Raw genomic sequence first — 16716 nt, forward strand, 5'->3', positions numbered from 1 at the left:
AGAATTCAAGTGTGGGAAAATGGGTGAAGTGGGGGTTGGGTATTTATAGGTGATGCACAACCGTTAGGATCGTTTCTTGGAAACCGAGCTTCGATCTGAGCCTTACACCTCGTACCCACTGATTTACAAAACCATTGGCACCCAAAACCAGCCCATAGCTGGGAATAGCTGGAAAGCATTTCTGCTGTTCTGGGAGGGGCTTACGGACCGTAAGCAACCCCATACGGTCCGTAAGGGACCTGCAGACCAGCAATATTTTCATTTTGGCAGTTTTGGTCCCTGAGCGCGTATAGTCGTGTTTTGGCACTTCTAACACCCGTCAAACCCATTTTTGAGCTCTACAAGGATGTTAAAGTATAGGGAACATAAAACATGCTCAAAAATATGCCGGATGTCAGTTCGTTTGGCCGTATGATTGCGTTGTTCGGTTAATTACGACGGAAGTCGTAACGGACGCAAAAACGGTCCAAATTGCGCGACGAATGGATTTTTGACAAGCCAAACACTAAAACATAATATTTTAATGCTTACATAAATTTTTGGATGTCCGGAAGTATTCAGAACGTAAGTTATGCGCGAAAATGCAAACTTATGCACTTTTTGACGCTTTTAGTCCCTGAATGACCCAAAAGTTTATTTTAGCACACCTAACCCCTCAAAGCCTATTTCTAAGCTATGTAAACGATATTTAGGGTGTGTTTAACTTATGATCATGTTCCGTTATGTTCGTTACAGTTCAAATCGACATACTTTCGCAGTTTGTCAATTTTAGTCCCTGTAAGCGAATAAACTAGATCTTGCCATACCGAAGCCTTCAAAACTTATTTCTAAGTTATGTAAAGGTTATTTAAGGTATGTTAAGCATGAATTGATGTTCCGGAGTATTTGTTGCATTTAACTGATTACGTTTACGCACCAGTTTGCGTATAATTCTCTAGAAAGCGACATAGGGTTTGAAATAGAATAAAAGCCAAAACATGAAAAACATTGAACATAAATAAACAAATATTGGGATCAAATAACTTTATTTCATTAATAACTGAACTGTTTACAATGATTACAAGCACAGATGTCACATGAACTTTCCGGATGAAGCTAACTATCCTACGAGGTTTCCTGAGAGGATGGTGAAAGGTTGCATGCTAAGGTTGGGATACAGAGGTGCATTGAACAGAGGAAATTATTTGAAGTCGAAATTTCAGAAGTCCTTCAAGTTTCTAATTCATTGTATTCTGATTTCGGTAAGTCACACAAAGGGTAGCTATGATCAGATGAGAGATTATCAAATGAATATGTTAACGGCTTTAGTGTTGAACAAGAAGTATAACTTCTCGCATATAGTGTTTCAGTATATGGCGGAAAATATTACTACAAATGTTAGAACATGGAAGTATCCGCGGTTTGTGTAGATGTTAATCGATCACGCATATCCACAAATTGATAGGAACATTAAGGATGATTTATTGGAGCAAGATCATATGTCGAATAACACTTTGAAGCAATTGGCGAAATATCATCCAAATCATCCAGAGCCAGATCTTATCGTTGAAAACTTTGGCTTTATCAAAGATGGGAATTTTGTTGATCCTGATCCTGAGAATCATCAGAATTGGAGGAATCAGGAAGAAATGAATGAGGTATCATACGCTGATGAGTTGAAGATTCTTGAAAGTTTCATGACAAGAAAGAATGAATGGTTTGTGAAAGAATCAGGAAGGAGACGCAGATTTGCGACTCCTACAGCAGAACAAGGTGAAGGATCTTCTTCTAAACCGAAGAAGAAGCAAAAGAAAAAAGTTCAAACGATGTTAATTGATGAGCCTAATGAAGATGTTCCTGCTACGAATGTTGAAAAGGAACAAGAGGTGGCTGGTGGTGAAGATATATAAATTAATGCAGATTTGTTTACGACAGATACAGATTTTGTTGAAAATGTTGTGCAGACTATACTTCTGACATTCAGAAAGAGAAAGAGAAGGTGAACGATGATATTGAAGGTGATGACGTTGATAAAGAAACAACTAGTTCTTCAAGTTCATCAGATGACGAAGTGGTAGATGAGGTTGAACGTGAAAAAAGAATGAGAGAAGAGGCAGAAAAAGAAAAGTTGATCAGGAAGAGAAAGAGGCAAGAACAGGAGGATGCTCCTTATGTTCCTTCACCAGAACATGTTTCTGAATCGCAATCAACTCCAAGGGGTAGAAAGAAAGCTGTTGGACGAAAGAAAGCAATGCCAAAAGTTAGAATCTCAAAAAGACCTCAGAAGATTGTGCAGAAGAAGCAACCTGAAATAGAAAGACAAAAGCCTCCAACACCTCCACATGAATCAACACCTCCACAATCACCTATTCACCAATCTCCACCAAGACAGCCTACACCTCCACTACATTCATCACCACCCAGACTTCCTACACCCCCAAATCAACCATTACATATTCCACAATCAACACCTCCACCACAACATCCATTTATCTCTTCACAAGATATTTTCGGAACACCTCCACTTTCACAATTACAACCTGGTTCTTCAAGTAAAGGTCTGCATACACCACAAGATAATCTGCTAGAAGTTGGTGATTTCGACTTTGCAAATACGTCGCAAGTGTTGAAATTGGAAAAGAAAATGGAGAATGGGATAGCAGAGAACAAAAGGTTGGCAGCTGAGAACAAGAAGGAAACTGATAGAGAAAAACTGCTTGTGAATCGTGTACAGGAGTTAGAAAAGAAAGTTGAAGCTGATCAAACCGAGATTGATATTTTAAAGGTTCGTGTGTCTGAACTTGAAGAAGAAAAGAATCGACGTGGTGCACAGAATGAATACTTCAAGTTAAAACATAAAGAGCTAAATGAAGCTAAAAGAGCAAGAGATCATGAGTTTTATATGCTAAACAAAGTTGTTGAAAGTATGCTGGGATCTTCTGTAGAAGAAAAGTTTGAAGAGTTACAAGTTGAAGAGGTTCGTGCTGAACATCAAGCAGAGATTGAAAGGCAGATGAAGGATAAGGGTAAAGGAGTTGAAGGAAGCTCAGCTGTGCCTGAAATGGCTCTAGTACCTTCAATGGTTACAGAGAATCCTGAGCCTATCTCTGCAGTCTCTGGTTTATTTGAAGAAGAGACTCCGATGCAAGAATTGATAGGTGATAGTAGTGATGAGGAAGGTGATGAAGATGAAGAGGATGATGAAGATGATGATGATGATGAATTTGTATTCTCTGCTAGCAGTCATAATTCAAAAGGTAATGATGATGATGATGCTACAGGAGGTTCTGGTGTTAATGTTACAGAAGCTGCTAATGAAAAAGTCGTTGATGATTTGATGAACGACACAGTGAATGAAGAAAGTGGTGAAGCTTCGGGAAAGGGGGAGTCAGGTAAGACGCAGATTGCGTTTAGATGTGTATAGGGAGATGCTAAAAGATGTAAATCCTGAGATTCCCTTCGATTTTGAAGAGGATTTGGAATCGTTTGATATAAATAAACAACAAGATTACAAGTACGATTATGTTGAAGATGCTGATAAATATGATCGAGTTGAAGTAGAGGAGTGTTCTGATAGTGAAAAGGTCGCTGAAGATACATCAAAAGTTCCAACTCTAATGGAGTTCTTCGCAGCAGAGAATAGAGAAGAGTTGCGACAAAAAGTGACTGAAGCTGTAAATGAGAATGTGTTTGGAAATCTGAAGAAAGATGCTGAGAAAGAAAGTCAATCAAATGTTGAAAAAGAAGATCGTTCGAAGTGGTTCAAAGACAGTCATGAGAGAAAGTTCAAGAGGCCTTTGAAGTATTTCCAACGTGATAGAACTGTTTCTCTTGGCGACATTATCAGTTGGGGATTTCTGCCACAAGTGAACGCGTACGCTATTCGTAGAGAGTACGACGTCCAATATTTCAAACATTTATATGACATTATGTCATTACCATGGTGGGACGTCGATGAATTATCTAAAGTAAGAAGCTTGGATTACCCAGTGAGGCAAAATGACAAGGCGATGTGGGGATACATTAAGTATGAAGCTCTAAAAGGTTTTCAAAAGTGGAAGCCTCATCGTCCTAGACGTGTTCAAAGGGTAGATCCAGTGACTGGTGTTACTGAAACAATTCTGAATGTAAAGTCTCCAAGAACTATGAAGACGATTCCTATGCCTGAAATGGAGCAGGATTTCTATAAAGGTTTTATTGATAGGGTTTACAGCTGCATCACAACTGAAGCGATCATAACTTACAGAGCTGGGGGTGAACTTAGAGATATTCACGTCTTTGATCCTATGTGGTTGGTGAACTGCTCCGCAAAAGACGTAGAATGCTTGTTCATTCACAAGATCCGTTATAAAGCAGCAGACATAGAGCAAGCACTACAATTTCAACGTGCAGTTTCGATGTGCTTTCAGAAACGTATAAACTCCAAAAGCAAGTGGAAATCTTCATGGTGGTCATTAGATGAAAAGATGAAGAAGAAAGCGAAGCATGAGCGTGAACGTGAGAATCAAAGGATGGAAGAAAGGAGAGGTATGTTTATGAAACAACAACTTGAAGAAGAAAAGGCGAGGAAGCAAAAGAATGAAAAGATCAGAGTTGCGCTGAGTAGAAAGCCGAAACCGAAGGAAGAGAAATACAAAGCTATCTGAAGACCTACATTCTAGACAAAGACTGCGGCTTCATCCAAGGGGGAGTTTGTTGGTACACAATGTCTAAAGCCTGCGTCTTTGTTGTACTAGTTTCATGTATAGGGTCCAGATAGGTTGTTTTTGTATAGTTTAGGGGTTAAGCTTGTAATTTTATGATTTCATGTCATAGGTTCGCTTATATGGTCAAGTGACACATAAGCGAACCTACAATGAAGAAGGTTCGCTTATGTGGCCTGTCATATGAGCGAACCTACATTCCTATAAATACCCCTGTTTAGTGTTTCAATTGTAACCTTGTATGTGAACTCAAGTCGAAGTGCTGTCTGTACGTCAAGTGCAATACAAGTGAAGAAGTGTGTTTAAAGTATAATTCCTATGTTTCTACTCCTTTCTATCACTGTTTGCTTTGTATCATGTCTGAAATGTATTTCCGCGACATTTCCGGCACGCACTAGCTCTGATTGACTCGTTCTAGAGGTCAAAACTGATCCTATAAGGTGTCTTTGAAGCGAACCTTTGATAAAATATGACACAAAAGCGAATCTATCAAGGTGATTTGGAGCGGATCTATTTAGTTTGGAGCGATGCTGGTGTCACAAAAACGGATCTCACAAACGGACCTAGGTATTTTTGAGCGAACCTATTTACACACGAGCGAACCTCTCGTTGTCCGAAAAAGCGGATCTATGTTTTAACCAGTTTTCACCATGTTTTAGTCCGAATTTTAACCTGAAACTTTCAGGGGTTTATTATTATCCACTAATACACATTCTGTGAAAAATTTGTCCAATTTTAACCGTGGAAACTTGTCCAAATCGAAAAAGAAGGTGTAGAAGACAGAAAACTGATCCAATTTGAGCTAAACTCTTCCTCCTGAGCTCTGATACCACTTGTTGGATCGTTGTTGACCCTGAATGAGTCTATCAGAAGAGTTGTTTATCTAATTCAAATGCGGAATCAATGAATCAGATGCTCAAACTAAATATAATGCTTTTCTTTATTGATCTGACAACGTTTACAACCTGAAAGCAAACTGGCAACACTTTGTTACAATTTTCAGAACCGTGCCAAATGAACCAACATGTGCACTATTTATAGGTGTAGTAGGTTCGCTTATGTGAATGTTCATATGAGCGAACCTAGTTGCTAGATGGTTCGCTTTTATGGATAATGTCTATATAAGCGGACCTACTTGCTATTTCATGAACTTTCATCTCTCGAACCTCGTGCACTGGTTATTCTAACCTATCCTATTCTAATACACGATACAAGACGAAGTCAATAGACGTAGTGCACTAACAATTTTCAACCCTCCCCTTTGGGCAAACTTCGGGAATTCAAGGGGATGGATACGACGATGGGTATGAAGAGGAATTTAGAGGGTATGAAGAGGAAAATTTTTACTATGGAGGTGATGGAGGATATTTGGGAATACAAGGGGATGCGGGTCAACAAAGTCAATCAATTCAACAATTTCAAAATATGGGTAGACTACCGGTTGGAGTGCAACACATTAGACCGCAAGGGCCACAATTGCAACGCCCTACATCGTTACACCAAGTGCGGCCTCAAAACATGCAACCCCAATTTCAAAGGCCGATTCAACAACAACAACTGTAGGATCGTGTTCTGACCCGATTGAGTCGTTCAGAGGTGTTCAACTTCGTTTCAGGTGCGGAATAACAAGAAACGGAGGTAGAAATAGCTAATTCTTCACTTAATCTACTGTTTGTATTGATTTGACAATGATTACAGCTCGATCTTTACACCGGCAGCACTTCGGTATAGAATACAAGGCAGAGTTCTATGATTTCGCTCATGTGCACACACATATATATAGTGCTGATGATTTCGCTCTTATGTACATGACATATGAGCGAAACCCTACAAGACCACATAAGCGAAACCTCATGCTAAATGCCCTATGAGCGAAATCAGCTCACTAAACACAATACTCTACCTATTTTCTCGTAAATCGTGCCCTATTCTAATGCAATGTAAGACTCGATACAAGACGAAGTCGACAGATGTAGTGCACCAACAGACTCCCCCTCAGATGTTGACGAGTCGACTATCGAGTCACGAAAATGCTGTGTCTTCATATCTTCAGTCTTGATCAGTCTCTGGGATTTTCTCTCTCTCTCTATCTTCATCAACAGACTCTCCTTTAACTGTATTTGCTTGAATATCTTCAGGCTCTCGATTTGCTGGCATTTCTTTGTTCTTCAGCAATATCTGGCTCAAACTACACAGTCTTCAATTTTCAGGATCGAAACTTGGCTTTCTTCAATCAAACTCCTTAGGTATTGTAACCTGGCTCTTTGTCTTTAGGTCCAAGATCGAAACCTGGCTATTCCTGCACATTCTTAACCCAGAAGTAAGATTTTAACAATTTAAGAATTTGTATGCACCAACACTCTGAAATAATCAAACAACTCTCTCTTATAAACATATGCACCAACAATCACTCTCTCTTAGATCACACACACATGATGAACCACTTTGTTGATTTAAAAATTATATTTTGATGCTCAAAACACACTCCCCCTCACAACAAAGTCATCATGTTTAGCGCTCGGAATTTTTGAAAATCAGCTTTCCAACATCAGTTGTCGAAAATCTTTTTTACTTTTTCAAAAATTTATGCTAAAACACACACAAAATCTTTTTGGATTTTCTGAAAGAAAGTAACTAACACCTCTTGAAGAAACAAGAAAATGCAGAAATAAAATATTTACAAACAATATTTTTGTGAGTTTTCGTAAGAGGATCATATCAGTTTATGAGACATGTCACTAACATCGTTAAGCTGATAACATTTTCAGTTTTAAACAATTTACCTAGATTGTCAGTATATTTGTCCACTTAAATTTTCACACAAATTTCAATTTATCTGAGATACGATATTAATGTTTTATGTGACACCCCAGGAAAACCAGTGAGCAGTACAGTTTACCTAGCTTCCTCAGTGAGTGCATACCAAATTTCGGGACGAAATTTCCAATTAGTTGGGGATAATGTGACAACTCGGACTTTAGACCTACTTCGTACATGTTATGATTAAGAGATTTGATTAAAATAAATGATATGTCATTATGTGCTACGTGTATTGTGTATTAAATGTGGTTGTTGTTAATAAAAAAATTGGATCGCACAACACACTCGGCCCAAGGGCAGCCCAAGCGGATGGGCCGGCCCACTCCCTTATGCGCACAAAATTAAACACCTTAGGGACTTGCTTGTTCTCATTTGTTACCAAAACTCACAACACACACAAAACCCTAGCAAAAACATCTCTCTCTCTCTTTCTCACGCATAACCGGACGGCACAAGCAACCGGAAATCGATTCCGATTTGGATTACCCTCGACCGATCGGTTAGTGTTTTAATTGGATTGCTTTACTTGATTTGTGTGTTAATCGGCTGAATGTGTTGTTGAATCGGTCGGACATGTTAGAACTAATCGACCGGATATGTTTGATGGATAGGAATCGATGTCTGATAATCGATTAACATGTTATATGTTCGGAATTGTTATATGATGATGTTGTTGTGAATCGGACTACATGATGGAATGATTAATCGGACATGGTAATAGGTTAATCAATTCGTGAGGTAACCGGTCGAACATGTTTGTGGATCGGCCGGATATGTTTGTTAATCGGTCATCATGCTATGTAATCGGATTTGTTGTTGATAATGTTTAATGATGATGTCTGAGTTGATTGGCCACATGTATATGAAATCGGAAATCGTGTATGATATTATGGTTATGTGAATTGTTTGTAGAAACCCTAGTTTGATCAATGATATGCTTAGATGATAGGGTTAATAAATCGGATAGCTTGAATGGTCTTGTTATTCAGATTAGGGTTCATACGAATTTATGATGCAATTGCCTGTTTGATCGATATTCTGGTTAATTGATTTGTGGAATTATGTTAATTGATAAGTGCTAAGTTTGGAAACCACTAATTAGTTGTAACCAATTGCCTGATAAGTAAACCGATCGCACGAACTGAACTGTCACCCGGACTGACATCCGCACGAACCAACAGTCAGCACGAATTGACAGTCCGCACGAACTGTCAATCCGGACGGACTGACTACCCGCACGGATTGTCCAATCGCACGAACTACCCAAACAGTCCGCACGAACAAGGCTGTCCGCACGAACTGTCACCCGGATGAGTGTCACTCGCACGGATTTCCATCCGGACGGACCAATTGTCACTCGCACGATTTGCCATCCGCACGAAAGGTCACTCGCATGATTTAATTGGTTTTGTTTGGACCATGCTCTGTGTGCTTGCTTGTTAACTCTGTGTAACCATACGTGCTCAACATGAATCGAACCTGACTTGTATGATAAACGTGTTAGGACGTGATTGAACAATTACTGCTACCTGCTCTCTTGTGTATCTGCCGAGCAAACCAAGGTGAGTTCACACAGCCAAGGCATGGGATTCCCGGGTTGGGAATTGGGTTGGATATGATGAATGTGGAATGATTACTCGTACTTACGCATATACCAGACTATAGACCATCGTCCTCAGGTTAGTCAGGACACGTTACGTAAAGCCTACGTAACCCAGTATATTTGCCATATGTCTCCCGGGTCGGGAAGGACACGTTACGTAAAGCCTACGTAACCCAATACCATTCACTGGCTTCCAGGTCGGAAGGCCACGCTGCGTAAAGCCTACGTAGCCCCCACGCGTACCACTGTCCTCGGGGAAGGGCACGTCACGTAAAGCCTACGTGACCCTGTACGTTTTCCTGTTCTCGGTAAAGAAGAACACATGGTCGGAAGTTAGTCTAGTAAGTACCGTTAATGAGAAGCCCTCATTAGCCAGGATAAACATGGGAAGTCCCCACCTTTAGTACACACTAGTATGGGAAGCCCCCACTAGCTATACTTATGCATGTTATGAACTTACTTTCTGTGAACTCGCTCAACTAGTTTGTTGATTATTTGCTGCATGCCTTGCAGGACCTTAGGTACATTATGGAGCTTGCACAGGGAGGAGCAGGTCGTTGTGGGATTTGGATCATGAACTTTATTTGAACTTATAACTCGTATAATTATTTTGGGATTACATACTATGCTTCCGCTATTTAAACGATGTTTGGTTTTGGAACATCAATCATGTCGTGATGATTTACATCGATTACTTTTATTATTAAATGCTATGTTTGATATGATTGATGGCTTGATCCTGGTCAGTCACGCTTCCAAGCGGTGGTACTCCGCGGGTGGATTTTGGGGGTGTGACATTTTAAGCTCTTGAACTTATTCGTGTGTCCTACTACTTGAATATACTCCCGTATCCAGATCCCAATATTCAGTCTTACAGGTGAGTATACCACATATGATATCTGTTCAGGGGTTAAATGCGAGGGCCGTGAGAGCTCAGGTCGATACTTCCGTATACGCGAAGAGATGACGGCTTTGACTTTTGGTGTGCCCCCTTTAGAGGATCTTTTTGTTTACAACAGCAGCGATTATCAATTTAATTGTTTCATCAGCATACTGAGGGCGAAGCTATGTTTCAAGCTTATGCAGAAAGCATTATCTGGGGACTAGGTCAGAACTTCCATTCAGCAGATGTCCCGGGATAATACCCCAGATATCACTGAGCATAAAGACCTAGTATCTCAGAATAAGGGGCCTTTCAAACAAGATTTCAGGGGTTACCTATATATCCAAGAAGTTGTTAACCCACAGAACAAGCAAGTTTGAAATTTAGTTTATATCTTGTCACAATTTACTAAATGTGTAAAAATCTACTAACACATCTCCAGTAAGATTGTTTATCACATTTTTACATTTCAATTCTTTAGCATGTTGTGACGGCCCACTGATGTACTATCATTTCCTCTTTTCACAACAAAACTCATTTTTGATTTTACCATGTTTTTGTCTTTTTCAAATTTTCTAATGTTTTTGTATTTTCTGAAAATTTTCTACCCCCCCTAAAATGCAAACACATTAAAGGAAATTTGAAAATAAACTAAGCTATTGACCCAATTGAAAAACAAAACTATACAGAAACTTGACAATTTGACATCGAATCGCATCAAATCGCCATTCACTAGGCATAAACAATTAGAACTCCCCCTTTCACAGACCATTTTCTCATTTACATCTCAAAACACTTAAGTTTTTTTTAATCAAAATGATTTTTTCGGAAAATGAGTTTGTTTTTACCAATTGTAGGATCATCAATAACCGATTTGGGGTTATGGTTCATCATCTTGTTTATCAATTAGATATGTAGTAAATCAAGTACAACTTAATGTCCTTGTTTTACCGTTTGCAGTCAAGTAACCTCTGATCCAATTGTAAGAATATTCACTTGTAAGATCACAAACAATACCACTTGTAGGTATGACTAACCAATACCAACTGTAGGAATGTTACGTCTACATGCATCATTTTACCAATCAGGATGCCGATTCCTGCTTCACACTTACCAATCTGGATGCTCCGGCGTAGTCCTTTCACCTGTAAAATTTTAACAACTTTCAAACTTTTTCAAACAAAACTTTCCAAACACTAGAATAATGCCGATTCCTGATCCACGATATAAACTTGGGATCTCCGGCGTAGTCCTAAGACTTCAAGGGAAACAAACTTTCATCCATGTCTTTTCAGATTTGATGGTTTTGAATTCTTGCGCAGTGGGGTTGTATGTTGCCTTTTTAGTTGCATAAAAATCTTTAACCCCCTTTGCTTTCCCATTCAACATTTTCCCAAAAATTTTCTTTACACTTCCATTAAAAGTTTTCTCGACATCAAACTTTGTTTTCTCATTGTAAAATTGGTTCGAGATGTCAGCCTTTCCAACTTTCTTTTTAACCTCTTCAAATTTCAGTGATGGAAATTCTTCATCATTCACTGAAATTTTCACATCAACCTGTGGCTCCTCTGGCTTTGTGAAACCAGATTCATCGCCGACATTCACATCAACTTTCTTAACAACCCACACTTGGTTGTCATTCTCTTTCTTTTTTATAAAAATTCTTTTTCGAACACGTACCAACCTCATAAGTTGAATTTTTTAAAATTTTAAGTCTATTGGTTGGTGGTTCAACATCAACAATCTTTTCTTTCAATTTCTGAGAAACTCCCTGTTTTGTTTTGGCGTTTTTTCTGACAATTCCATGCAATGTGACCAGCTTCATTGCATCTGTAACAGGTTCGAGTTTCTTTTGGATACAACACTTCAGTTCCATTTCTCTTCTTTTCAGCAAGAAACTCCTGGTTTGACTGTCTCCAGAACGGTTTCTTCCATTCCTCTTCTGAGCTTCCACCAGACACAAATTCTGTTTTTGTTTTAGAATTTTTATCATTTTTATGGTTTTCTGGTGGAATAAAACCTAATCCTTTCTTTTTGTAGCTACCATTTTGGTTAGGTTTCTTTTGAAAACCAGAACCAGAATTGTATCCCTTTTTCTTGTTTAAACGTTGTTGAACTCTTGAAGTATATTTTTTAGATTTTCCATTAAGATTTAAATCTTTTATTTCAGAAATATTAATTTCTGTCATTTTGAAAACCTTAATGATCATGTCAAAACGAACACTTCTTATTGGAAACTCTTTGTCAGAGTATAATTTGTCCGAATCATTTAAAGTGTATGCGACTTCAAATGTTTCATCATCCAAATTTGCTTTTGATAATAAAAATTCTTTAATATAAGACCGTTTAACTGACGATTTTTGACTGTTGACTGACGAATTTGACCCTCCAGACTCATACTTTGACTCATCCTCATCAGTATCCAACACCTGATCGACCACCCTTTTGATTAACTCAGACTCATGATCAGTGTCAGACGAGGTGAACGTGACATCAATGTTTTCCGGTAATTCATCAGTTGTATCGGTTTTTAACTTTATATTGACTACCTTTGCAAGTTGCTACTCGTTTGGTTTTCTAGGAGAATACCCTTCCCAAATCGGAGGCGGACACTTGTTATAGCTAACAGTTGGTTTCTTACCACAATCTTTCTTCTTCTTTGGCTTCTCTTCTTGAAAAACTTCCATACCTGCAACAGTTGGGTAAATACGATCAATGAGATAATCAGAACTAGAATAACTTTGTAATAAACGTCTGATTCTCTCATTCTCAATCTTCTCTGTCTCAAACTCTTGCTTCCATTTAGCACTCTCTTCAATATAAAAATTGATGGCTTTCTGCTTTGTCATCATCACAGCATTCATCATCGTAAGTGCTTGTTCCCTTTCTGAATTTGTCTTTTGGAGACCAGTTACTGTTTTGTTCAAGACATCATAAGATTCTTTTACATAGTTGAGATTGAACAGTAACTGCTCCTTCTTCTTCTCATATTCAGCAATTATCTCATTCTTTGCTACACATTCCTTGCATGCTTCCAAACACTTCGTGCAAGGCTTGACAACTTTAACAATCTTCTCAACTTCAATTGTTTTCACTACTTCAACCACTTTTTCTTCTTTAATCACTTTCTCATCTTTAGCAATCTCCTCAGCCACACTTTCAACTTTCTCATCTTGAATAACATCTTCAGTTTTCATTTGTTGTTGTTCTTTAGCATCTCTTTTCTCTTTCAGTTTCTCCATGCGATCTGCAAAATAGAAATGAAAACTTTCAGGAGAGAGATGAGATTTTGCAATATTAATATGCTTTTCCTCCTCATCATCACTACTGCTATCATCTGGAGGTGACTGATCAAACTGTGCAGATTTTTCAGAACTAGCATCTGATGCATCAGAATCTGATGGTGTTTGGTCAAATACAACTTCCCTTTCTGAACTAACATCATTCTGTACACTCTCTTCTGAACTTTGAGAATTTTTATCAGCACTTTCTGAACTTTCATCAGATACAACAGACTCTTCATCCACACTCTTTACAGTCTCACCAATAGACTTCATCCAGGTGGCAAACATATCTGGCTCTCTGACAATCTTTGCAATGAAAGCTTTGAAATCACCCTTTTCATCAACAAACATATCCCAGCTGAAGCCTTCAGGTAGTTGTTCATCATCTTGATTCACTAAACAGGCTTTGCTATCAAGAGATATGTAGTTGCTCCAATTGAAATCCACCAAACATGCTCTTTTTGAATCCTCAATCTTCCTACCATGAGCCGCCTGTGAGTCTTGTGATTGACCAAGCTGCTGATAAATGGCTTTCCGGTAATAATCATCTTTTCCGAAAGGATTCTGAGCTCCACTAGCTTCCCTGTTCTTGCACTCCCGTTTGAAATGGCCTTTCTCCCTGCATTGAAAACAAGTAACTTTAGATTTATCAAAACCTAAAGTAGATACATGAGCATCAAGAAAGTCATTTCTCCCGGTAATCGTTTTGAACTTCTCAGCACGCCTAAGAACACTAGCTAGACACCATTTAATATCCATTAATTCCATCTGTTCGGCGTCTATCTGATCGTAATCCTCCTTTGTAAGCATAGGATTTCCGATCCTCCCAGCAACAAGCCCTTCATATGAGAGTAACACAGAACCAAGTAAAGCCATGTGGTCTTTCGCAGTTTCCTCAGAAAAATTTTGACCTTCTGGAAGATTTAAAGCGATGTTGCACTAAATCACGTCACCATTTCCTGTCTTTGTGCCTTGAGACTGAAAGCTTGTATTTGACTCTTTAGGATTGACACTTGGAAATGATGAGAATCCACTGCTGCTTTTGTTTGATCCATGATCAGCTTTTTCTGTTGAATTCCCAGCACTGAATGTTGTTGGGATTTTCGGTCTTCTCTCAGATTCAGGAACCGGAATACTACCTTTGTAGTACATCTTTACATCTTGTTGACCACTCGGACTGTTCATCCTCGCGATCTTTTGCTGTTTCAAATCCTGACTCTCAATCTTTTCGATAAACTGAGATATAGTCAACCCACATAAACACCGGTATTCTTTAGAATCATCAAATATGTTCCCCACTCTTTCTGAGGTAACGCATCGGCAAGCTTGTCTACCCACTCTTCATGATCTTTGGTAATACTTAACATCGACATTGATCGCACTAGGTGGGAGTAACGTTCTATCAGTTTCTTCGTGTCTTCACCCGATAGACTTCTAAACAAATCAAACTCTTTCTTAAGTAACGCTTTCTTACTCTTTATCATATTCTCACTACCCTCAAATTTTACCTTAAGTGCATCCCAGATTGATTTTGGAGTTTTGTCATGCTGTAGCAGAATAAAGATATCTTCTTTGATTGCTTGTTGAAGCAGTCTGATCATCATCTTCTCGGCTTTGTACATAACCCGTTCTTGATCTGTGAATTCTGATAACTCTTTAAGAACCTGTAAATCTGTTCGAGGCAAGACGAATTTCTTTAAGATACATTCCCACAACCTAAGATGGTTTGCCTGAACCCAGTTCTCGAATCTGTCTTTCCACCTGTAGTATTCTTCGATACTCATCAATTTCGGGGGCTTTTGGGTGGTTCCTGTCTCGTTTTCTAAACTCAAAGCTTGAGCAATAGCAGCTGGACCAGACGGTGTTGCAAATGTGTTTTAGAACTCGGTATCCATGATGAATTAGCACTTTTTTTCAAAATCAGTGACAAATAAGCGAAATCAGATACTTGTCACTATGAGCGAAATCCCAGATAGTCCTCAAAAGCTAAATCACTTGTTGCACACAAGAGCGAAACCTTAATGTCCTTTGGAGCGAAATCAGTTGTTACCCAGGAGCGAAGCCTCTGATATTGTGACACAAGAGCGAAATTAGGGTTCTTGATTGTTCACAAAAGCGAAATCAAGTGTTCAAATGAGCGAAATTAGATGGTCCAAAAACCGAAATCACCAAGTGTCCATAAAAGCGAAACCTAGTCTGAGGTCAATTTTGTCCAATTTTACTTTGAATTTAGATCTCAAACTCTCAGGGATTTATCTTTGTCCAATTACACACAATCTATGAAATTTTGATCCAATTTTGACCGGTAAAACTTCCTGAAATAATAAAAGAAGATGTAGAAGTAAGAAATGATGATGAAATCCAGCTAATCTCTGCAGAACTCCTCCTCCTGAGCTCTGATACCACTTGTAGGATCGTGTTCTGACCCGATTGAGTCGTTCAGAGGTTTTCAACTTCGTTTCAGGTGCGGAATAACAAGATGTTAGAAGAGGTTTGAGAAGTTTTCAACAACAATCGAGGGAGATGTTTCATGAAGCGTTCGGAAGGTTTAATATGATGTTACGGAGTTGTCCTCATCACAGGATCCAACTTTGGGAATTGTTGAATGCGTTTCATGAAGGGTTGAGTTCGGAGGATGCAAGGGATCTAATGTCAATCACCAATGGTACATTCGGTACCAATTATGAACATGTTGATTGGGCATTTTTAGAACAAATGGCGGTGAATTCAAAGAGAAAAGCTCAATCGTCAAGGCGGGCAAGGCATGTGACACAAAGGCCATAAGTGCATGGAGTAGAGAGTGGCAATGTTCAAACCACAACCCAAGTGTACAACATCTGCACTAATTGCAATGAAATAGGCCATACGGCGGAAGTTTGTGTAGTGGGAGTGGTTGATGAGCAAGTAGAAGTGGTTAATGCAATTCAAGGAGGGGGTGGTCGAAATTTCAACATGAACTCCAACACATACCACCCCGGGTTACGAAATCATCAGAATTTTTGCTATGGGAACCCGGCGAACCAAGCTAACCCAAATTTTCAAGGAGCTCAAGGTAACTTTGCACCTCGCCAACAATACACTCAAGGAAACTATAGAGGTGGAAACAATTATGGGTACCAAGGGCAATTTCAACAAGCGGGTCAAAGTGGTTCGGGTCAACCTTCATCAAGCGGGAATGAAGTTATGGATATGCTTCGGGCTATGCAACAAGATATGCAAAAGCGAAATCAACTTGTTGAAGTTCGAATGCAAAAGGATAAAGTTCGTGACAAGAGCATTCAATCACTAACAACCCAAATGGGTCAATTGGCAACCGATGTGGCGGAGTTGAAGAAAAGCAAGGGTCAACTGATACTAAGGTAAATCCTTCACATGGTTCGTCACGAGGTAATGTTAATATAAGTCATGTTAGTGTTTTGAGAAGTGGCAAAGTGTTTAAGGCCA

At 39.0% G+C, this 16716-nt stretch overlaps 1 protein-coding gene and 1 pseudogene across 1 annotated transcript; both read left to right on the plus strand.

The window, feature by feature from the left end:
* Nucleotides 1–1409: 1409 nt before the first annotated feature.
* LOC110876878 (glutamic acid-rich protein-like) lies at nt 1410–3403 on the plus strand. Its single transcript, XM_022125309.1, has 2 exons — nt 1410–1875; nt 1944–3403. Exons 1-2 carry the CDS (start codon nt 1410–1412, stop codon nt 3401–3403), a joined length of 1926 nt encoding a protein of 641 aa, XP_021981001.1.
* A 12392-nt stretch (nt 3404–15795) lies between these two features.
* LOC110876182 overlaps nt 15796–16716 on the plus strand; it is a 54429-nt pseudogene continuing 53508 nt past the window's right edge.

Source organism: Helianthus annuus, chromosome 8 (genome assembly GCF_002127325.2).
Source record: "Helianthus annuus cultivar XRQ/B chromosome 8, HanXRQr2.0-SUNRISE, whole genome shotgun sequence".
NCBI lineage: Eukaryota > Viridiplantae > Streptophyta > Magnoliopsida > Asterales > Asteraceae > Helianthus > Helianthus annuus.